Below are 24,632 nucleotides of genomic sequence, written 5' to 3'. Positions count from 1 at the left end.
TTTTCATTTTAGCCATTCTGATAGGTATGTGGTTTTGATTTGCATTTCTCTGATGATTAGTGATGTGGAGTATCTTTTCATTTGTCTGTTGGCCATCTGTATGTCTTCTTTGGAAACATGTCTATTCAGGTACTCTGCCCATTTTTAAAATTGGATTGTTTGGATTTTTGGTGTTGAGTTGTAGAAGTTCTTTATGTATTTTGGATATTAACCCCTTATTGGATATATCATTTGCAAATAGCTTCTCCCATTCATTAGGTAGCCTTTTTGTTTTATTGATGGTTCCTTTCACTGTACAAAAGCTTTTTAATGTAGTCCCAATAGTTTATTTTTGCTTTTGTTTCCTATGCCTCAGGAGATATATCTAGAAAAATGTTGCTATGGCTGATACAAAAGAAAGTACTGCCTGTATTCTCTCCTAGGATTTTTATGGTTTCAGGTCTTATATTTAGGTCTTTAATCCATTTTGAGTTTATTTTGTATATGATGTAAGAAAGTCGTCCAGTTTCATTCTCTTGCACATAGCTGTCCAGTTTTTCCAGCATCATTTATTGAAGAGGCAGTCTTTTCCCCATTGTATATTCTTGCCTCCTCTGTCACAGATTGTCCATATTGTTTAATTTTCTCTATTCTGTTCCATTGATCTATGTGTCTATTTTTGTGCCAGAACCATACCATTTTGACTACAGTTTTGTAGCATATCTTGAAATCTGGAAGTACAACACCTCCAGCTTTGTTCTTTCTTAATATTGTTTTGGCTATTTGGGTGTTTTGTGGTTCCACACAAATTTTAGAATTATTTGTTCTAGTTCTGTAAAAAATGCTATTGGTATTTTGATAGGGTTTGCACTGAATCTTTGGATTGTTTTTGGAAGTATGGACATTTAAAAAATATTAATTCTTCTAATCCATGAGCATGGAATATCTTCCTATTTGTGTCCTCTTCAATTTCTTTCACCAGTGTTTCATAATCTTCAGACTACATGTCTTTGACCTCCTTGGTTAAGTTTATTCCTAGGTATTTTATTCTTTTTTGTGTGATTATAAACGGAGTTGTTTTCTTAATTTCTCTTTCAGCTACTTTATTATCAGTGCATAGAAATGTTACCGATTTCTGGGTATTAATTTTGTATCCTTAAACTTTATTGACCTTATTTATTACTTCTAATAGTTTTTGGTAAGGTCTTTGGGGTCTCTTCTATGTACAGTATCATGTCATCTGCAAATGACAGTTTAATTTCTTGCTTACTGATATGGATGCCTCTTATTTCTTTTTCTTGTTCAATTGCTGTGGCTAGGATCCTTATCTTGTTCCTGATCTAGGAAAAGCTCTCAGTTTTTCACCATTGGGTGTGATATCAACTGTGGGTTTTTTTCATAGATGGCCTTTATTATGTTGAAGTGTGTTCCCTTTAAATCCACTTTGTGGGAAGTTTAACATGAATGGATGTTAAATTTTTTTTTTTTTAAAGATTTTATTTATTTATTTGAGAGAGAGGGAATGAGAGACGGAGAGCATGAGAGGGAGGAGGGTCAGAGGGAGAAGCAGACTCCCCGCTGAGCAGGGAGCCAGATGTGGGACTCGATCCCGGGACTCCAGGATCATGACCTGAGCCGAAGGCAGTCGCCCAACCAACTGAGCCACCCAGGTACCCTGGATGTTAAATTTTGTTAAATGTTTTTTCTGTATGTGCTGAGATAATATGATTTTTATTCTTCATTTTGTTGATGTGGTATATCATATTGATTGATTTGCAAATATTGAACCATCCTTGCATCCCTAGAATAAATCCCACTTGGTAGCAGTGAATGATCCTTTTAATGAGGTTTGCTAGTATTTTACTGAGGATTTTTGCAACTATGTTCATCCAGGATTTTGACCTGTAACTAACTTCTTTCTTTCTTTCTTTTTCTTTCTTTCTTCTTTCTTCCTTCCTTCCTTCCCTTTCTTTCTTTCTTTCTTTCCTTCCTCTTCTTTCTTTTTCTTTCTTTCTTTCTTTCTTTCTCTTCCTTCCTTCCTTTTCTTCCTTCTTTCCTTCCTTTCTTTCTTTCCCTTCTTTCCTTCCTTCCTTTCCTTTTCCTTCCTTCCTTTCCTTTTCCTTCCTTCCTTTCCTTTTCCTTCCTTCCTTTCTCTCTTTCTTCTTTCTTTCTTTCTTTTTCTTTTTCTTCCTTCCTTCCTTTTTTCTTCCTTTCTTTCTTTCTTCCTTTCTTCCTTCCTTTTCTTTCTTTCTTTCTTTCTTTTTCTTTCATTCTTTCTTTCTTTTTCTTTCATTCTTTTCCTTCCTTCTTCCCTTCCTGTGCGTGTGTGTGTATTTGTCTAGTTTGGTATCATGGTAATATTGGCCTTGTGGAATGAATTTGGAAGATTTTCTTCCTCTCCTATTTTTTGGAAGAGTTTGGGAAGAATAAGTATTAACTCTTTTTTAAATGCTGGGTAGAAGTCACCTGTGAATCATCTGGTCCTAGACTTTCATTTTTTGGTAGTTTTTTAAGTACTGATTCAATTTGTTACAGTAATTGGTCTGTTAAGATTTTCTATTTCTTCCTGATTCAGTTTGGAAGATTGTATGTTTCTAGTAATTCACCCATTTCTTCTAGGATGTCCAATTTTTTGGCATAATTTTTCATATTATTCTCTTATAATATTTTATATTTCTGAAGTCAGTTATTACTTCTCTTTCATTTCTGGTTATATTTATTTGGGTAATTTCTCTTTTTTTCTTGATGAATCTGGCTAAGGGCGTATCAATTTTGTTTCTTTTCAAAGAACCAGCTCCTGCTTTCATTGATCTGTTCTATTGTTTTTTGTTTTTGTTTTAGTCTCTATAACATTTATTTCTGCTCTGAACTTTATTTTTTCCTTCTTTCTACTCACCTTGGGCTTTGTTTGTTCTTTTTCTAGTTATTTTAGGTTTAAGGTTAGATAATTATTTGAGCTTTTTCTTGTTTCCTGAGGTTTCTTGAGGCCTTTATCACTATATATTTCACTCTTAGAACTGCTTGTTTTAAACGTTTGAGACCATTATGTTTTCATTTTCTTGTGTCTCCATGTAATTTTTTATTTCCCCTTTGATTTTTTTGTTGACCCATTGGTTGTTTTGTATTATACTGTTTAGTCTCCACGTGTTTTGGGGTTTTTTTCCAGTTTTTTTCTTGTCTCATTTCTAGTTTTATACTGTTGTGGTCAGGAAAGATGCATGGTATGATTTCAACCTTCTTAAATTTACTAAGACTTGCTTAACACATAATATAAATATTCATGGCTTTGTACTGATATGAACAACTGAATAAATAAGTGGCAGAAAAGAGATAGTTCTTTTACAGTAGAATTCCAATTAGTAAATGTAGCAGCAAAGTGTGAAATAGAAAATCACCATTAGACGAACACCAGAGTAATAAATGTCACAGTCAAATTCCTCTGATGACTACCAATATCAGTGAATGAAAGTTTGAGGAGAAACAGGAATTACAGGGTCTCAAACTATCTTTTCTATATATTTAGTAACACAAAGGGAAACTAGTAACTTAACCATGCAGAAAACCACAGACACTACATTAATCAAATGACGAAGTTTAATATCACCAGTAATAAGATATACTGACATCAAGAACTTCATACGATGTACTAAAAAGGGTGTAACATCATTTCTGCAGCATTCTTAAAAAAATTGAATAAATTCATTCCAATCATGAGAAAACATTAGACAAATTCAAATTGAGGGACGTTCTATAAAACTGATCAGTAATCTTCAAAAGTATCAAGACTATGAAAGACAAAGAAAGAAAGACTGAGAAACTGTTATAGACTATAGTAGATTAAAGGAGAAATAACAATCAGATGCAATGCTGGATCCTGAAACACAAGAAAAGAGACTGGTGGAAAAACTGGTGAAATGTGAATAAAGTCTGTAGTTTCATTAGTAGTTTTATGTTATTGTTAATTTTCTGATTCTGATCATTGTACTAATGTTATATAAGACAGCATTAGGGAAAGCTGGGTGAGAGATCTATAGGAATTCTCTGTATTATTTTTGCATCTTTTATGCAAGTCTAAAATTAGTTCAAAATAAAAGTTATAAAAAAGGAGACCCATACGTGCGTAAGCTACTACTAGTCAGATATTATTTGTAGCCAAAGGTAATCCTAATTGATGGATTTAGCTTATAAATCGTTAAAAAAATTACTTTATTTTCCAACATAGATGAGGGGTTTCCCCTGTGACATGAGAAAAAAGAATGTGAAAACTCACCTAAAATTGCAGAGAGGTTTGAAAACTGTGGTAGCTTCTCTATTGATACTGCTTTACTGGTATCCAGAAGAGTTGAATTTTTGCATCGCATGTGTTCTTCCAACTTGGGACATTCCCAATCTAAAAGAGCAGGAAGAAATGGCACATAACTTTGAACAGCACATAAGTAGTAGGTTACCTCCCCCAGCCCCAATTTAGGTCCCCATACCAGCTTAGGTCCCCATACCAAGCTGTGGTAATTAAAGATTTTGAGTAAGACAGATAAAAAAAGACAAGCCTTGATGGTATCAGGATAATAAATAATTTTTTGCCTATTTCAGTGCTCTAACCTACTTTCTTTCATAGATTTTTGCCCCATAAAGATTATTGAGTTAAGGAACAGACAGCATACCCAGGAGGGTCCTCTTAATATTTTATGTATAAATTACACCTAGGTCCCATTAAATATCATATCACTAAATAACATACTCTTATCACTTGATGTCAGTTTTAAGCTTTCCATTGACTTCCCACTATGGAAGAATGAGGTTATTCTCTCTTACATCCCTGTCCCCACCTTTCCCACAATTCCCATTGTCCTGATATCATTATATTAGCATATGTAGTTAGATCAATATCCAATGTAGACATTATGATAATCAATTGCTATAAAAATGCTATTTACTCTTGTGGTATACTATGACAACCACTTTTCCTACCTGAAGTCAGTAAGTCTTTTCTAATTTTCTCTGTATTTTTCATCTATTTAATCACAAACTCTATCAAATTTTATAAATCCATTCCTTTTATTTCATTCTCTAGTGTTCGAAGTTGCATAATGCTCTATCTGGGTGTTTTTCACCTATTGTGCTAGGCACACTATGGCCCCTTTAACAAAGACATCATATTCTTTAGCTCTAGGAAATGCTCTTGAATTATAACATTGATAATTTTCTTACCTCTGTTTCTTCCATTATCTTTGTCTGAAACTCCTTTTTTTTTGATATGGATTTCATATACTCTTCCTCTGATTTTTTTCCCTCTAAATTGCAACCTTTTTTTTTGTTTTCCCCCTGACTCTTTTCTCCTCAACCCTAACTTCTAATCCTTCTACCAAGTTTTTCACTGCTATTGCATTTATCAGAATATTGTTTTTTATAGTACCCTATTTTTATTTAATGGACACTATATATTTTATGTCAATAAGACTATTTTTTCAACATTTTTTAATCCTTGTGTTTCTATTTCTGCATGGTTCCTTTTCTTACTTTTTTACATTTTATTGTAGTAGGAACATTCAACATGAATCCATCCTCTCAAATTTTTAAGTTTACAATAGAGTATTGTTAACTATATAGCACAGTGTTGTATAGGAGGACTCTAGAACCTGTTCATCTTTCAAAACTGACACCTAATACCTGTTGAATAACAACTTGCCATATCTATCTCATCCTAGGCCCTGGCAACCAACATTCTACTCTCTACAACGAATTTGACTATATTAGATATCTCATCCAAGTGGAATGGTACAGTATTTATCTTTTTGTGACTGGCTTATTTCACTTAGCCTCACATTCTCCAAATTTGTCCATCTTCCTGCATATGGCAAGATTTCCCTTTATTAAGGCTGAATACTACTCCATCATACGTATACACTTTGGATAAATACACTTTGGGTTGGTGGATCATATGGTAGTTCTATTTTTAATTTTTTGAGGAACCTCCACATTGTTTCTCATAGCAGCTACACCATTTACAATCCCAACATTATACAAGGGTTCCAATTTCTCCACATTCTTATCAACACTTGCTTTACTACTATTACTACTATTATTATTATTAATCATTATCATTATCATCCTAACAGGTATAAGGTGAGATCTCGTTGTGGTTTTAATTTGCATACCCTGAAAATTGTGATGTTGAGCATCTTTTCATATACCTGTTGGTCATTTGTTTGTTTGTTCTTAGTCTTTTTCTTTTAAGATTTTATTTATTTGTCAGAGAGAGGGAGGGAGAGCACAAGCTGGAGGAGACAGAGGGAGAAGCAGGCTCCCCACTGAGCAATGAGCATGATGCAGGACTTGATTCCAGGACCCTGGGATCATGAGCTGAGCCAAAGGCAGACACTTAACCGAATGAGCCACCCAGGCATCCCCTGCTGGCCATTGTATGTCTCCTTTGGGGAAATGTCTATTCAAGTCCTTTGCCCGTAAGGTAATTGGGTTATTTGTTGTTTTGGTCCTACCGAGTTGCAGGAGTTTCTTACAGATTTTAGATATCAATCTCTTATCAGATATGTGATTTGCAAACATTTCTTCCTTTTTGAAGGTTGCCTTTTTGTTCTGTTGTTTCTTTTGCTGTGCAGCTTCTTAGTTTTATGGAATCCCACCCGACTATTTTAGCTTTTGTTGACTGTGCTTTTGGTATCACACCTAAGAAATTATTGTCAAGACCAATATCATCAAGATTTCCCCCTATGTTTTCTTCTAGGAGTTTTATAGTTTCTGGTCTTATGTTTAAGTCCTTAGTGCATTTTGGGTTGGTTTTTCTATATTATGTAAGGTAATGGCCTGATTTCATCCCTTCATATGTGGAAGTCCAGTTTTTCCAACATAATTTACTGAAGAGACTATTCTTTCCCTATTGTTTATTCTTGCCACTCTTCATCTAAAATCAGGTGACCGTATAAGCATGGATTCATTTCTGGGCTCTCCATTCTATTCATCTATATGTCTATCTTTATGCCAGTACCATATTGTTACAACTGCTGTAGTTTTGCAATATTTTTTGAAATCGAAAAGTGTTGATTTTCTGTGTAGATGTTCTATTCGTTATTGAAAGTGGGAGTAATGAAATCTCCATTACCATATGGATGCCTATTTCTCCCTTTAGGTCTATCAGTATTATGATGCTGAGTGCCTATTTATCATTGTATGTTCCAGATTAATTGACCCTTTCATCATTATGTCTTTGTCTCTTGTGATAGTTTTTGACTTAAAGTCTGTTTTAGCTGATATAGGTAGAGCCACTCCTGCTCTCTTTTGGTTACCATTTGCACAGAATATCTTTTTCCATTGCTCCACTTTTAGACTATGTGTGTCCTGAAATGTAAAGAGTCTTGTGTAAACAGCATAGTATAGTTTAATCCATTCAGCCACTCTTTGTCTTTTGGTTGGGGAATTTAAACCATTCACATTTAAAGTAATTACTGATAGGGAAAGACTATTATTATTTTGTTAATTATTTTCTTTGAGTTCCTTTGCCCCCTTTTCCTCTGCTGCCATCTTCGTTTCATTGATTTTTTTCATACTGATATGCTTTTATTCCTATTTTTCTTTTGTGTATCTTTTTTAAAAAGATTTATTATTTTAGAGAGAGAGAGCATGCGTACAGGGAGGAGGGGCAGAGAAAACAGACTCCATGCTCAGTGCAGAGCCCAATGTGGGGCTCGATCTCAGGACCCAGAGATCGTGACCTAAGCTGAAACCGAGAGTCAGATGCTTAACCAACTGTGCCACCCAGGTGCCCCAATCTTTTGAGTATCTTCTATAGGTATTTTCTATGTGGTTACCATGGTGCTTATATAAAATACAGTTTTAACAATTTTAAGTTTCTAGCAACCTCACTCATATACAAAAACTCTATTTTTGGGCGCCTAGGTGGCTCAGTTGGTTAAGTGACTGCCTTCGGCTCAGGTCATGATTCTGGAGTCCCAGGATTGAGTCCCACATCAGGCTCCCTGCTCAGCAGGGGGTCTGCTTCTCCCTCTGACCCTCTCCCCTCTCGTGCTCTCTGTCTCTCATTCTCTCTCTCAAATACATAAATAAAATCTTTAAAAAAAAAAAAACTTTTTATTTTTATTTTTTAAAGATTTTATTTATGTATTTGAGAGAGAGAGAAAGTGAGAGAGCACAAGCAGGGGGAGTGGCAGAGGGAGGAGAAGCAGGCTCCCTGCTGAGCATGGAGCCTGACACAGGTCTTGATCCCAGGACCCTGGAATCATGACCTGAAACGAAGGCTGACACTTTAACCAACTGAGCCACCCAGACCTCCCAAAAAACTGTATTTTTATTTCTTCCTTCACACACACTTTGTTACTGATGTTATAATTTACATCTTTTTATATTGTGTATCCATTAACATTTTTATTATAGTTATTTTAATACTTTAGTCTTTTAACTTTTATACTAGAATTAAGTGATTTTAATACCACTGTTACAGTATTATTTTGTACTTGTATATAAACTTATTGGCAAGTTTTATGTTTTTATATGCTTTTGTGTTGCTGTTTTAGTCCTTTGTTTCAACTTGAAGAACTCCCTTTACCATTTTTTTGTAAGGTGGGGCTAGTGGTGAGTAACTCCTTCACCTTTTATACAAGAAACCCCTTATCTCTTCATTTATTTTTTTCTCCAAGCTTTTATTTTAATTACATGGTGCTCATCAGGACACATGCACTCCTTAATCCCCATCACCTATTTCACTCATTCCACACCCATGTGCCCTCTGGTAACCATCAGTTTGTTCTCTACAGTTAAGAGTTTGTTTCTGGGGCACCTGGATGGCTCAGTCAGTTAAGCATCTGCCTTTGGCTCAGGTCATGATCCCAGGGTCTGCGATCAAGCCCTCACTGGGCTCCCTGCTCGGCGGGGAGCCTGCTTCTCTGTCTCCCCACTGATCGTGTTCTATTTCTCACTATTTCTCTCTCAAATAAATAAAATCTTATTAAAAAAAGAGTTTGTTTCTTGGTTTATCTCTCTTTTTTCCCCCTTTGCTCTTCTGTTTCTTAAATTCCACATACAAGTGAAATCATATGGTATTTGTCTTTCTCTTATTTTACTTAGCGTTATACTCTCTAGCTCCATCCATGTCTTCGCAAGTGGCAAGATTTTATTCTTTTTATGGCTGAATAATACTCCATTATTGTTTTTTTTAAATGATAATGTTGCTGGTTATAGTATTCTTGGTTGACAGTTTCTTTTCTTTCATCACTTTGTATGATTCTACTCCCTTCGGCCAGCAATGTTTCTGCTGAGAAATCCATCGATAGTCTAATGGAGGTTCCCTTGAACGTATCAAGTTGCTTTTCTATTGCTGCTTTCAAAATTCTTTGTCTTTGATGTTTGATAATTTGATTATGAGTCCCTGTGTGGATTTCTTTGATTTGCCTATTCTGAGATTCACTGGGCCTCCTAGGTCTGGATGTGCATTTCCTTCCCCAGATTTGGGAAGTTTGCAGCCATTATTTCTATAAATAAACTTTCAGGCATGCTCTCTTTCTCCCTTTCCCTCCCTCTACCCCCTTTTTCTTTCCCCTCTTCCCCCTGCCTCCCTCTTTCCCCCTCTTCCTTCTCTTTATCCCTCCCTTCTTTCTTTCCCTCCCTCATCTCTTCTCCCTCTGGGACTCCTATGAAGTATAAATTGCTCTGTTTGGTTGTGTTCCATGAGTCTCTTAAGCTTTCCTCACACACCGTATTTGTTGGTAGTGGCCAACAGTCATCTAGAATATACCAGGTCCCATCAGCACTCTGAGACAGATGAGACAGAAGCCATTCCCTTAGACAGCACTCTGAAACAGTCATGAGAGTAGCCAATCCTTTGGGAAGCTCCCAGAAAATGTACATTTCACACATGGTTCAGTTCTTTTCTTCCCTCCCAAGGGAGAAGCTGGGACCTGGGGTTTCCTGCCAATTGTGTGGCAATGTGCTATGGGTAGGGATTATGGTGAGAGAGTGCCTTGAATTTTCCTACTGGCTTTGATGTGACTGATCTCATACATGCCTGTGGTGTAAGAGTTCCTTGACTAGGTTCCAGATTTCTCTCAAAAGGAGTAAGTCCATGTATTACTGTTGAATTGGTGTATCCACAGGGGAAGGAGGGACCAGGCTTTTATTCCAACATTTTGCTGATGTCACTTCCATATTTTCCTTTGTTCTGATCCCTATGTTTTATATTAGAAGCTTTCCTCAGAGGTCTGGTGATCCTTGTCTCTCTACTCATATTTAAGAGAGAGCTCTAAAAGCCTAACTGGGATTTCTGTGGCCTAGTTGGGTTTTGTCACAAGTTAACTTCATTGTAGGGTGTTCTTGTCAGTTTCACTGAAGGGCTACTGAGGTCGGTGTCATTAGATATTTTCTTTAGGGTTGTTTTCAGATTTGTTAGGAAAGAATCTTCCATTCTCCTGCCCGAAAGGTTCAAGTCTGGGTGCTAGTATTCTAGAAGCTGAACAGAAAAAGGGAATGCTGGGTTGGGATGGGAACAAGCATTAGGTGAGAAGATACCACAATTCACAAGGTACACTTCACTTAATTTCCCCTCTTCATTCAGTACAGTATCTGAAACAGTTGGCTTTTTCTATATAATAAATCAACCCAAATCTCACTGACATAAAATGAAAACATTTATTTCTTATTCCTATGTCTACTGGTTGGCTCAGGCAGGTCTGCTTCAGATTACAAATCTGCTGATCAGCTGGGGCAGCTCTCTGCAATCTGCGGGTTGCCGGAGACTGTTCTGTTCCATACTTCTCATTCTGGGGTCCCCACAGGAGAAGCAGAAGCTAATTAGGATATATTCTTCTCACACTGTTAAAAGTGTAAGACGACAAGTCCAGCCATTTAGGCATATTTCAAAGATCTGCTTATGTTTCATTCACTGATACCCTATTGCCCAAAGCAAGGCACATTTCCATTGCTTTTCCAGAGCCAAAGAGGGAGAGAGTACACTCCACCCACTACGAGGACATGGTAAGGGTATGGATATATAATATTACCACAGGGGAATGAGTATTTGGGACCAACATGTCAAAATATCATAAATCCTTCCTATTAACAGTGCCTAGTATCCTCCAGTCCATAGTTCCTCTGTTTCAGAACATCCCAAAGAATAAATCTCCAGGTTCCATTAGAGTAAGAAAGTAATCACCATGGGGCGCCTGGGTGGCTCAGTTGGTTAAGCGACTGCCTTCGGCTCAGGTCATGATCCTGGAGTCCCTGGATCGAGTCCCGCATCGGGCTCCCTGCTCGGCAGGGAGTCTGCTTCTCCCTCTGACCCTCCCCCCTCTCATGTGCTTGCTCTCTCTCATTCTCTAATAAATAAATAAAATCTTTAAAAAAAAAAAAAGAAAGTAATCACCACATCTTTCACATTTCAGACATACCTTTTTACAAGTATTGGTGCAGCCAAATTGTGAGCTTCTCTGGGATACTATAGATCAAACTGGCTTATTTCTGGGGCATTCCCCTAGTATCTTCAACCTTTTCTTATCTGGTAGCTTTTAATGCATAGTCCTAGGTGATAGAGCATGGAATACAGTAGTGGGCAGGGGAAGGAGGTTTTGGTGAGGAAGACAAGCACACCTCAAAAGGAACATTACTCATTGGAGGATTTGTGGACAAATGAACAATTTCTATATGGGTCAGCTAAAGGTTGAGATTATTTTCTCACCTAAATAATCTGATCCTCTGAAGAGTTCAGGTGATGGGAAACTACTTAAACTCTCTTCAAAACTCTTGTATTCTGTGTAAGAGTCTGTGAATGAATAGCTCAGAAGAGAACTAGAAATACCATGCTGTACACTTAGTCCTATAAAATAAACAAACAAAAAGAGTAAAATGTTTCAATAGTAAACAGACTCAAAATCCTAGGAATTCATATTTGTAGAAACATACATGCAGTTGTATACAGAGAATGTAAAATTACTTATACAAACAACTGAAAAGGCATACTATTGTACACCACTTTAACTTCAACCTTAGAAAATAATTCTGGTTTTGATGTAGAGAAAGCATTATAATCTTTTTCCATTGCTTTACCAAGTTTCATAATTTATTTCTTCCCCTCCTTTGGTTCAGTTGTGATTTTTGACCCCAAAATGCAAGTTTTACATATAAGTAACCCATAATTGTAAACTAACTAGCTGAGAAGAAAAAGTAATTCTAGTTACTCCATTTAAAAAACAACAAGCTTAAACATAGACAAATAGATCAAAGGAATTCAACAGAAAGCCCAGAAATGACTCATACTTATATGAGCAACTGATTTTTTTACCAAGATGCAAAGGCAATTCAGTGGAGAAAGGACACTGTTTTAAACAAATAATCTTGAAGCAACTGTGTATCTATATGCAAAAGCAAAACAAAACAAAAAACCTGCATTCATACTTTCCATCATATAAAAAATTAACTCTCAACAGGTCATTGACATAAATGTAAATCCTAAAACTACAAAGGTTCTAGAAAAAAAAAAAAAACCGAGGAGAAAATCATCATGACACTGAGGTAGGCAAAGATTTCTTATAACACTAAGATTTACAATAATAATAGCAATGATCATTAAACTTCATCAAATTTGGGGCGCCTGGGTGGCTCAGTCCATTTAAGTGGCTGCCTTTGGCTCAGGTCATGATCCCAGGGTTCTGGGATCAAGCCCCATGTCGGGCTCCCTGCTCAGCAGGGAGCCTGCTTCTCCCTCTCCCTCTGCCTGCCTCTCTGCCTACTTGTGCTCTCTCTCTATCTCTGTCAAATAAATAAAATGTCAGAGAGAGACACAGCGAGAGAGGGAACACAAGCAGGGGGAGTGGGAGAAGGAGAAACAGGCTTCCCACTGAGCAGGGAGCCCGACGGGGGGCTCAATCCCAGGACCCTGGGATCATGACCTGAGCTGAAGGCAGACGCTTAATGACTGAGCCACCCAGGCGCCCCAATAAATAAAATTAAAAAAAAAAAAAAACTTCATCAAATTTAAAACTTCTCTTTGAAAGAGACTGTTAAGATGAAAAGACAAGCCACAGATTAAGAGAAAACATTTGCAAATGGATTGGAATCCAGAATATAAATAATTCTGAAAACTCTATAAGAAGAAAACAAACCTTTCAAGAAGGGGCAAAATATTTGAACAGAGAATCTCCCAAACTAAGAGGTCTTAAAGTTATCCCTGTGAGAATGAACTACAATGAAGAACTTTCATATAAATGATAGAGATACAAATTAATACCAAAACTTAAGAAACAGGTTTAGGAAGAAAAGGGAAAACGTAGTCTTCTCTAGTCAGCATTTATTAAACACTTTCAACTGAAAAAAATAGATGTTAACACTAAATAAAAACTGGGGGGGAGACGTAAGGGATAAAAGGGGAGCATGACTCTGATAAACTTATTTTTCCTGCCAGGGTGCTGACTTATAGCCCATCTCTCCTCATCCATTACCTACCTAAGACAACTAACTCTTTGTCCTTCCTACTTTGACCTCACCACATCTTTCTCTTCCACTCCAATGCCATCCTTAAAGTTGACAATTATTTCCTATCTGTCCCCCTCTTCCAACCACCACTCAACACTTAAATTGATTGACCCAATCTAACCTCCTCTTCACCACATCAGATGTCATGGGTAGGTTACCCCTCTGAGCATCTTTTGTTTCTCCTACTCCAAGTGCCCTAGAGTGTCTTGTTCCTGTCCTCACTACTTTTTAGTCTTCTCAGTCTGTCTTCATCCTCCCCCCTAACACATGTTGTTACATCTCTCTTGCTTTCCAGCTTTCAAAATTCCGTGAACACCACACACAGTAGAGCCATCCCTTCCACCAAACCCCAGAACTCAATCCAGGCTCAGAAATTAGGAAAACCCCATACTCACCATCTGCGTAGTTGGATAGAGAAAAGAATAAATAAATATTCATGATTATAGCAGTGGAATGATGTTCCTGGAGTCACAAGTTAGAAATGTAAATGCATTTAAGTCATATTTATATCAGGAGTGCCTGGGTGGCTCAGTCATTAAGCATCTGCCTTTGGCTCAGATCATGATCCCAGGGTCCTGGGATGGAGCCCCACATTGGGCTCCCTGCTCAGTGGGAAGCCTGCTTCTCCCTCTCCCAATCCCCCTGCTTATGTTCTCTCTCTCGCTGTCTCATTCTGTCAAATAAATAAATAAAATCTTTAAAAGTCATGGGGCGCCTGGGTGGCTCAGTCATTAAGCGTCTGCCTTCGGCTCAGGTCATGATCCCAGGGTCCTGGGATCGAGCCCCGCATCAGGCTCCCTGCTCTGCAGGAAGCCTCCTTCTCCCTCTCCCACTCCCCCTGCTTGTGTTCCCTCTCTTCGCTGTCTCTGTCAAATAAATAAATAAAATCTTTAAAAAAAATCTTTAAAAGTCATATTTATATCAAATTTTACTATATATATATATATATATATATATATATATACACACACATACATATACACACACACATATATATACAAAGTCAAACTGTTCTATAAGGCAAAACAGCAATCTCTTGTCTCATACCACCCCATAATTCCCTAATCTCCAGAGACTACTTTCAACTTTACTAGCTATTTCTTCTAACACCCCCTTTATATTTCTAAATTAAAATGTATTCAACAATTCTATTATGACTGCTCAAATATATTTATACCCAAGCCATATACTATAAGCTATAGTCAGACCATTTGCTACAAGTTGGTTTTTTTTTCAGTTATTGATTACTCAATTTTAAAATTAGTTTTCTAAGTACCTAACACTATTCTGTCCCAAATACTTGCAAAAGTATAAATCTCTTCTCAATACTTTAAAAATTCCAGGTTCCTTTCTCTTTTTTCTTTTCTTTCCATCCTCATTCCCTCTTTCTCCTCTTTCCTTCCATTTCCTTTTTTTTTTTTTTTAAGAAGTATTGTTATTGGAGATCTCAATACACTTGCTCAAATTCAGACTTCTTGTCCTCTAGACATGCTGCACAGTGTCTTCTTGGAATTCCCCTTTTACCATTATCCTAAGAAGTTCTTTCACATATTGTCTCTGATTCCTGGATACCTTGATTTCTTCTTTATTGATTTATTCTCTAGTTTTGTTGGAGTATCTCCTTTATCTCACGAGAAAAGATGTATGGAAGACCTGTCTAAAAATTTGTTTATACTATCTTCACGCTTGAGTGATTATTTGCCTGAGTACAAAATTCTAGACTAGTCTATTAAAATGACTGATTCCATTTTCTGATGTTTGACAAATTTAAGCCTCACTGCTGTCTCTTTCCCTTCTGCCCCACATCTGGGCAAGCTGATAAGAAAGTCCTGATGTTCCATCTTTTGGCAATGGCTACAAGTTAAAACCACGTCTGGGAAACCCCATCCTGGCCCCACCTAACACCCCTCCCACCATTTCTTCTCCCTGTTCTCTCAAGCCATTTTCAGTCCTATTTGGAAGATGCACTTCTCTCTAGAAAATCGCATTATATGAGTGACAAACCTTTCCTTGCCTTCTTGGTTATATGGGTGGCATCATCAATCTTGAAATCTGAACCAAGTTTTGGCTGGGGATCCGTTCTATCTCTGCAAAATCAGTACGCTTCAGAATTTTAAATGTATTTCCCCACCATGTTCTAGCTTCTGGAATTGCTCTTGAGAAACTCAATGCCATTCATATTCTTCATTGCTTATTTGCAATCAACAATTTTTTTCCTGGAAGACTAAAGGATTTCTCTCTTCATCCTGAGGATCTTTAAGTTACATTTTGTTGTGCCTTGGTATGGGCCTTTTTTCATTCACTGTGATGGGCAATTGGTGGGCTCTTTCGTTATATATATTCATGACCATTCTTAATTCTAGAAAGATTTCTAGCTCTATGTGTTTAATAATTTCCTCTCTGTTTACTCTATAATGTCTGGGTCTACTATTTTTCAGATGTTAGAATGTCTGAACTCAACTTCTCATTATTTTTCTTTTTAAAGTAGCTTTATTGCAATACAATTCATATTCCATAAATCACCTTTTAAAGTATACAATTTAGTGATTTTTAGTATACTCACAGAATTGTGTCACCACTGCTACTATTTTTATCTTTTATCTTCTGATGTTTGTTCAACTTTTAGAATATTTTCTTAAATTCATCATCTAATCTTTCACAGAATGTTTTATTTCTGACGTTGTGTTTTTACTTTTTAAGAATACTTTTTGTTCTCTAGCTGCTCCTTTTCATAGTAGCACATACTTTTATCATGGATACATATTTTCATTATCTTCAGGATTATTATTTCATTATCCTGAGGATAATGAAAACATGGCTTTTAAATTTTTTTTCTTTGCACTGTCTGTGTCCTTCAAGCTTCTTTTCATGTGGTACCACTTACTTTAAATGCTTTCATTAAATGCCTTGTAATTCTTGAATGTTCAAGAATGAGGCACTAAAACGTTAATTGGAAACTCTAGATTCATGAGTGGGGTTTAGGAAGTAGTGGGCTTCACAGAAAGGTATTTAAGATAGGGACCAGGTCATTACTGACAGAATATAGGTCTCCTTCTGGTCAGAGAAGATTCCAAAAGCAGAATCCTCTAGTCTCCTAGTTGGGAAGTATTTTCCTGAGTGGGGTAAGGTGGGATAATGGGCCTAAAAGTTATACCACTAAGTATACAAACTTTAGTTAATTCCCTTCCCTCCTCCCTGCACCCCTACTAATTTTTAATACAGCATCCCTGAGTCCAGATCCTCTGCTTCAATGTATCTGGACTGTCAAGGTAGGAAAAAGAGTAGTTGCCTGACCACACAGTGCTGGGGAAGGGATCAAAGCATCTAACCATTACTTTTAAAGATTTCCAAAAATCTTATTCTCAACACTATCTGTACACATTTCTTCAGGAATATGTGATGCCTCTAATTCCTGAAACTATAGCCTGAATCAGTTTGGTTTCTTCGTTTGTCCTTACTCTAGGCATCTAGTCTGTTATTTTTTTCTTCTCTCTCAGGAAAGGGAGAAGTAAATGTCTATGTTCAATCTTCCACACTAAATATAAAGTCCTGAATTAATTTTCATTATGTTGCAAAATTACTACATTCCAAGATAGAATTAAAATGGTTACTTATATATTAAATAGAAATCTGTAGGCTGTTCAAAACCTAACCATTTACATTATGGGAAAAAGTATTCCAGGTTTCAAATATCAATCAACAAATGATGTCTTAGAATACAACCAGTTTGCAAATTAGAGACAGTCTATTCTCTATTTCCTTCTATCTTTTACACATCAACTTGATAAATCTAGTAACCAAGGACATATATTGTGTATTTAAACTACAATTTAAGAAAATAATAATTATGGTTAAATAGTTTATTTTCTCTAAACAGAGTATAAAACTCACTCAAAAGTATTTGAAATTATATTATGTCCCAAACATGGGATAGGAACATAAAAGGTAGGGCTTATTCCCAATGGCTTTAGAGCCAAGAGTAACAACAGCAGTAATACTGCTGTTTTGAGTCCTAACAGAAGTATACAAAGAGTACCACAGAATTCCCAGGAAAGAACAATTCATGTAGAAAGAGAGAAGAGGGGTCAAGAGAGTTCCCAGTAGAGACAGCACCTGATTTTTTTTTTTTTCTTGAAGAACAAGTACAAGTTAAACAGGTGAAGAGGGGAGAAGGAAGGAAATGCATTTGTTGAGCACCTCCCAAGTTCTTTTGTACTATATTCTAGGAAATATTTCTCTATCCTATTTTCTAGCCAGCTAATTTGATTTTGAGCTGAATTCATTTCAATATTTGGATCATTTTCTGAGTTTTTAAATTTGACGATATTTTTAGTTTCTAGGGACTATAGTTTTTGTTAAAACAGATTGTTATATTATGGATCCAATGGCCTCTTGTCTTTACTATTATTTTTTAATATTTTATTTATTTATTTGAGGGAGAGAGAGCACGAGCAGGGGGACAGGCAGAGGGAGAAGCATACTCCCCACAGAGCAGGGAGCCCAATGCAGAGCTTGATCCTGGGATGCTGGGATCATGACCTGAGCCGAAGGCAGACGCTTAACGACTGAGCCACCCAGGCACCCCGATTTTCTTTTCTTTTTTTTTTAATGTTCTATTTATTTATTTGACAGAGAGAGAGAGAGAGAGTGAGCATGCACAAGCAGGGGGGGAGCGGCAGGCAAAGGGAGAAGCAGGCTCACTGCTGAGCAGGAAGCCCAGTAGAGGGCTCTGTCCCAGGACTCTGGGATCATGAGCTGAGCTGAAGGCAGACGCTTAACCAACTGAGCCACCCAGGCACCCCGGCCTCTTGTCTTTAAAGAGATATTTAAAGTTTTTTGCTATTTCTCAGGTGTTAGTTATTCTGTTTGCTCGATTTGTTGCCTCTCTTCCATGCCACTGGTTTTATTCAAAGGTCTGGCTGCTTCTGGTTGTCTGTTCATATCTCTACTTGAGAATCGTTGTTTGTAAAGCAGTGCATATAAATTCTGAAACAGCAGCCTACTTCTGGAGACTTTTATGAGTGTTGAGACATTCTGAGAATCTGTGTTCTGCATGGTGATGTCCTCCTGTATTTTCTGGGTATTATAGGTTACATGGAGCACTGTCCTAATTGTCTGGCTAGTGTATACACCACAAGCCTCCATTATCAGAAATTCCACTTCAGGGGCGTCTGGGTGGCTCAGTCAGTTAAGTATCTGCCTTCAACTCAGCTCATGATCCCAGAGTCCTTGGACACAGCCCTATACCAGGCTCCCTGCTTCTGTCCCTCTTCCTGCTCCTTCTCTCTCATGTGCACATGCTCACTCTCTCTCTCAAATAAATAAATAAAAAATCTTAAAAAAAGGGAAAAGAAATCCCACTTCAGAGAGTCATACTATGTCTTTACCCTGGGGTTAACAAGCATAAGCATAATCTATCCCTTTTACCTTTTTCTCCCTCTGCTATCCTTGTGGCAATCTGGAGTTACTTCAGACTCTCTTCTGCTTCTCACTCCAGGCCCAAAATTGACACTTAGGAGCCAAACCCTTAGTTCACTTTGTTTAGTAGTTCCCAGGGTTTATCCTGGCAGCCAGCATTGTAACTGCCAATGTTTCCAATGTAAGAAAGGGATGAGGAGGAGGAACCAGGCCACATAGTTACAGAATGTAGTGTTTAATCCATCACCTTGATAATTCCTTCAGGGTCCTTTCTATTACAATTTTTTTTTTTTTGCATTGATTGACCAACTGCTTCAAATGTTTCTAGAGCTATTATTACCTCAGCAGTGGTTTTCTCTGCTCTTCAGATATTCAGCAGTCTGATCTCATCTGCTTTTAAGAATTCCTCAGGATTTCTGGTATGCTAATGGCATCCTTTCTTATTTTTAAAAATAACTTTGATTATAACAATATGTAGACGGCTCATAAATTTCTATCAGCAGCCCTCCATATCCAACTGCCTATTTGGCATTCTACTTAATCATCTTAAAAGTACTCATAACTTAATATATTAAAAACATAGTTTATGATCTTTCCCTCAAACAAGATTTTTGTTTGTAAAGTAAGTAAATGAAGTAAATGGCATCACCTTATACCCAGTTATTCAAGCCAGAAACAGACGTCATCTTTGATACCTCCATCTCCTTCGTTCTTCATTTGCCAAACTCTGTCAGTTTCACTTCCTAAAATTGTCATGAGTTATGCTCACTTCCTTCCATTTCCAATGTCATCTTTTAGTACAAAGTGCCATCATTTCCCCCTAAACTACTGTAATAACCTTCCATCTGGTCTATTTGCATCCATTCATGCTTATTTCCATACCACAGCCAAGGTGATCATATACTTTCCTAAGGAAGACTTCAGTGGCTTCTTGCTGCTCCAAATATAAACACCAAAATCTTTGACATAGCCTACAAGGTTATGCAAGGCCTCTCTCTGTTCAACCTTGTCTTATTATTGCATTTCCCCCTCCTCTCTGTACTACAGCCACACTGGCTTTCTTTCAGTTCACTGAACTCATGAGGCTTAGTGCCATATTAGGGTCTTTTTGCACATGCTGTTCCCTCTGCCTGGATGGCTCTTAACTCATCTCCTTGCATAGTTAATTTCTCCTTTTCTTCCTATCTCAATTCAATTGCTATTCCCTCATGGAAGCCTTCCCTAAACTCTCTAATTAAACTCAATTAGTTATACTCGAGTCAATCTCTTTTGTAGTATTTATCTCAATTTTAATTTACTGGTGTGTGCTTGAACGCTTTGAGGATGACGTCCATTGTACGGGCAGAAGGATTCACCTTGGACTAGGAGAAAGACACCTCTTCCACTGAGATGGGAAGATGAGGCAAAAATACAAATGGATGCTTATATCTGTAAGAAACAAAGTTGAGGGAGTTCACATCTGACAATCTTACCTGACACTAGCTCACTATTGGATGAACTACAGTCAACCTGGAGGTCATCAGTCACTGACTCCTAAGGGAAATAAGAATTAAAGATATAGCACAAATTATGGGACTGAATATTTTCATATTACATTACATCACATTGATTTGGTTATTTTGAAAATGAAAAACTAATATCAACTTTTTGTATCAGTTTCATAGGTAATAGATTCTTTCAGCCTACTAATCACAGATGTAATCTGGTATTTAATATTAAATCTAAAAATAAATATTAAAATATAATAACGTGGACATATTTAGAGAGTCAGCAATATACTAGTCAACTAACTACTGTGGGATAAACCAGCAACTAGAAGTTAAAGGTGACTATTTTTCTGATCCCCTAGGTAGGAAGGGCTTTTCTTTCTCTAAATATGAAAGCAAAATAAATGAAAAGACTGATGAATCTAAAATATCAGGAATATGATTAAAGGCAAACAAAAAAATATAAAAATATTTGTTACATGTGTGTATAAAAGTGTAACTATCTTCAATATATAATGAATAAGCATTTCACAAAAAAAGAAACACAAATGGCCAATAAAATAAGGGAAAAAAAGTATAAACTTTACTAGCATTCAGAGAAATGCAGTATCAAATAAATGCTACTTTTCATCTATCAAATATATGTATTTTTTTCCTTTTTTAAAATTTAAATTCAATTAGCCAACATATAGTACATCATTAGTTTCAGATGTAGTGTTCAATAAAATATATATACTTTTAAAGTATCAGGTAAAATGATGCCAAGTGGCCAACATGAATCAAACTTTAAACATGATCCAATCTCAATCCTCCAACCACAGGAAAATAGTTATATAAATTACAGTATATTTATCTATAAGACAAAGCACTATTTAGACACTAAAAATCATATTTTTGAAGGCCATTTAATGTTAGAGGAATATACAATAAGATAACAATCTCTAAATTGAAAAAAAGGGCACAGAAAGAAGGAATGTAAAGAAATACAAAAAAATTAGAAACCTTTTAAACACTTTTTTTTTTTTTTTTGTATAATCTGAAACATCTACAAGGAACACTTAACACTGTTAAAATCTGGGGTAAAGCATTTTAAAAAAATGCCTTTTGTTGAAACTGCCCACCCCCAAAACACATGTTTTAGAGAGATATGTAAGCTAAAGCTCTGGAACATGACTACTTAATGCTAATGGTAGATGAGTAACAAGCAATTTTTAAAATCTGAGTTTCTCCAAATTACTATGTATCTTTAAAATATTGTACAGAATCCATATTAAATAGAGTAGGTCAAGAAGTTATATAATATTCTAATGGTAATGAACACTTTCTAGTTAATGGAAATTCAAATGAGAATGAAAATGGCTTTAAAATGGTTTAAGTGCTACTATACGTAAGGGAGTTACTAAGAAAAACTTACAGATACCTGTTTCATAGAAAATTAGTGAGTAACGGGCATTTCTCAAATTTTTGTCAACGGAAATTAAAAACAAAAAAAATATGACTATGAATCCACCAGAATTAGAAATTCCAGACCCTGTCTAAAGAGAAAACACCAATGTTTACAAAAACGCTAGGAAGCTATGTAGCTATTGAACAAAATCCTTATTACACTTTAATCTGGAGGCACATCAGTTACCATTGGTCTCTGCTTTAAGTATATCCAAGGTCCGTAAGAGAAATATACATACACTCAATGGAGCTATCTTCTCATCCGGGGTCTCTTCATTAGTGCTATTTTCTTGCAGGCTTTCCTGTCCTGTAACTCTTAACCGAGGGCTAACAAACAAACAAAGCAATTAATTTGCATGGTCTGGATTTGGCTCTCCACATCTCCGTTCACAGTTCACACTGTTCAGAATCTTAAAGGCTATTTGGGGACATCATTAGGAAAAAGTAAAGACTCCAGTGGGTTAATTGTACCAATATTCGCTGGTGCTATGAATGCTTTCCTGAAGGATTTATCTCACTTGCTTTTAGGCAAGTGAGTTGGCAAGTTGGCAAAACTGCTCTTTTAAAAAAAATTTTTAAATAAATATTTCCAGAGGCACCTGGGTGGCTCAGTCATTTGAGCTCCCACTAAAGATTTCGGCTGAGGTCATGATCTCATGGGTCCTAGATCAAGCCCCTGGGGCTCCGCGCTCCCCAGGGAGTCAGCTTGGGAGTCTCTCTCTCTCCCTCTGTCTGCTCTCTCTCTCCCTCTCTCTCAAATAAATAAATCTTTTAAATAAATCAATCTTTCTTAAGTCAAATTTCTGGGTCTATGTCCCAACAGGAGCCAAATCGTAAATAGTATTACACTTATTTTCTTCCTTGACTCTTAGAAGGAGAGGCTATAGGCGAAAAAGGAGGACTGAAGTTTGGAGGAGGCAGAAAGCATGGGCTTGGCACTAGTGGCTTACGCACCTCGGTGGCCTAGAGCCGCTAACTCCCTGCCCACTGCACTCTGCTTTCTCTGAGATCTTCCGCAAACGGTGCGCGTTTCCTTTCAGGCCTAAGAGAGGACGGCATATTTCAGGGCAAAGCCCTGGAGGCCGCCTTGCCGCGCTCGGGTGTCCCTGGGCCGAGGCCTAGTCACCCCACCCACCCACCCCCCAGCAACTTCGCTCGCCCACCCTGGGTCTGCTCCACAGGCTTGCCAGTCGGGGCTTACAGTGCGCAGCGTGCCTTCTGCCTGGACCTGGGGGGGCCTCTGCCTTCGCGGTGGGGCCTAGGTCCGGCGTCGGGGTTAGGTTGAGCCTCTGGCCGGCCCGCTTCTTGCGGGTATAGACCCGTAGTGACCACATTGCCACCCCACCCCCGCGGCCTCGGGGACCTCTTGGGCCTCCACAGCCTGTCTCTTCGCCTTCCTGAGGAAACAAGCTACAGTCTGAGTGCGCCAGCGTCCTGGCAACGTAGCTGCCTGCGGAGCAGAACGGAAGGAGGCGGGTGAAGAAAAGATAAAGGACCACAGCGCCAACGCCTGACTGACTGGAGCCTCCCGGTGCGCTCCCGCCCTTTTTTTTATCTCCACCAAGCTGCGCGATGGCTTCTGGGAAGCGGAATAACGAGGAAGATGCTCCGCCCCCTTGAAGAAGGCCCCCACCTTCCTGGAGGTGTGGCGTCCGGGTATTTGGCAGTGGGCACGCGTGGTTGCCTGACCCATGGCGCAGACTCACGTGTTTCTCACCTGAAGGGATGCTAATGGGGAAAAGTCTTTTCGTTGTCCAGGAGGTTGCTCCTTTGCTTTCATTTTTTCTTTAGTGTGATGGGCCCGTCACGTGCATGCTACTGATGGCTCAGCCCCTCTCATAACATTGCATTTAAGCCTTGGTAATGGAGTTTTGGGGTCCGAACATAGGGAATCTAGCAGGGGAGGCGACAGGGGGACAGGGGCGGCGGGGCGTCACCTGACTCAGTGCGGGAAGATCAGACAGGAACGAAAGTACGTTAAACCAGCAGAGAATATCCTCCTGAGCAATGAGCTTCAGTCCCGGGGCCGTGGTATTTGAGAGTCTGAGCATTTGAAGATCTTGGTTTCAGGATATTTTTTCTTAAGGATAGTGGAATCCCTTCGCCCCTGCCCAGGAGCTATCTCCTGGACATCTGGGCAGCCTTATGGTCAAGGTAGAGAATTTCTTACCTCCTACCGTCTGGGGGCTCAGTTCACTTGATCTGCATCATTGCAGGAATGTAGGAATGACCTCCCTCTCTCCGTACACTGTGGTTGAACCATCTGGCTGCATCTGATAAACATATTGTGCACATAATAACCATCTTCCTATTTTTAAAAAAAACATTTCACAACATTAAAAAATGCATTTGTAGAGATAAAATTACAAAAACTCGAAGACTTTTTTTGTGATGCTCCAATATTGTATGTGTGACTATAGCACACATACAGCCACAATATTTTCATAATGAAATCACTCTAAATATTTTTAAATTTAGAATAGCCTCATAGAAAGTCATGATAGTTGATTCAATATATATAAGTAATCATTAAAACTTAGCTTTGTAAAGAACAGAAGGTGGGTATTCTTACCTAATTAGATACAGTGCTTTGAGTCCCTGAATCAATACTTACTCAGCACCTTAGTCTGTATTAGACATTGTGGTAGGTCCTGGGGATACAGAGGTGTGTTAGAAATGGTTCTTCAGTCTGGGATCTCATTGTGTTGTTGCAGTACAAAGCAATGATCATATTTCAACCTCCTTTCTTTAGTTATATCCATAATATGCTGACAGGCAGTCTCTAGTTTACAAGTCAGGTCTCCAGGCTCT

At 37.8% G+C, this 24,632-nt stretch overlaps 1 protein-coding gene across 1 annotated transcript in view; it reads right to left on the bottom strand.

Moving 5' to 3' along the window:
- Window positions 1-23,159, bottom strand: part of MEIKIN (meiotic kinetochore factor) — a 96,409-nt gene extending 73,250 nt beyond the window's left edge. Inside the window, exons 1-6 of the mRNA XM_081827130.1 lie at window positions 23,023-23,159; window positions 22,776-22,863; window positions 22,061-22,148; window positions 20,361-20,421; window positions 11,678-11,815; window positions 4,250-4,369 (exon numbers count right to left, since the gene is read on the bottom strand). Of these exons, the coding sequence (XP_081683256.1) occupies window positions 4,250-4,369; window positions 11,678-11,815; window positions 20,361-20,421; window positions 22,061-22,148; window positions 22,776-22,863; window positions 23,023-23,155 (628 nt within the window). The 5' untranslated portion in view covers window positions 23,156-23,159. The remainder of the gene's footprint in view (window positions 1-4,249; window positions 4,370-11,677; window positions 11,816-20,360; window positions 20,422-22,060; window positions 22,149-22,775; window positions 22,864-23,022) is intronic.
- Window positions 23,160-24,632: the final 1,473 nt, after the last annotated feature.

Source organism: Leptonychotes weddellii, chromosome 7, assembly GCF_054177405.1.
Source record: "Leptonychotes weddellii isolate Sample4059 chromosome 7, ASM5417740v2, whole genome shotgun sequence".
NCBI lineage: Eukaryota > Metazoa > Chordata > Mammalia > Carnivora > Phocidae > Leptonychotes > Leptonychotes weddellii.
This window is presented reverse-complemented; position numbering and strand designations above follow the sequence as displayed.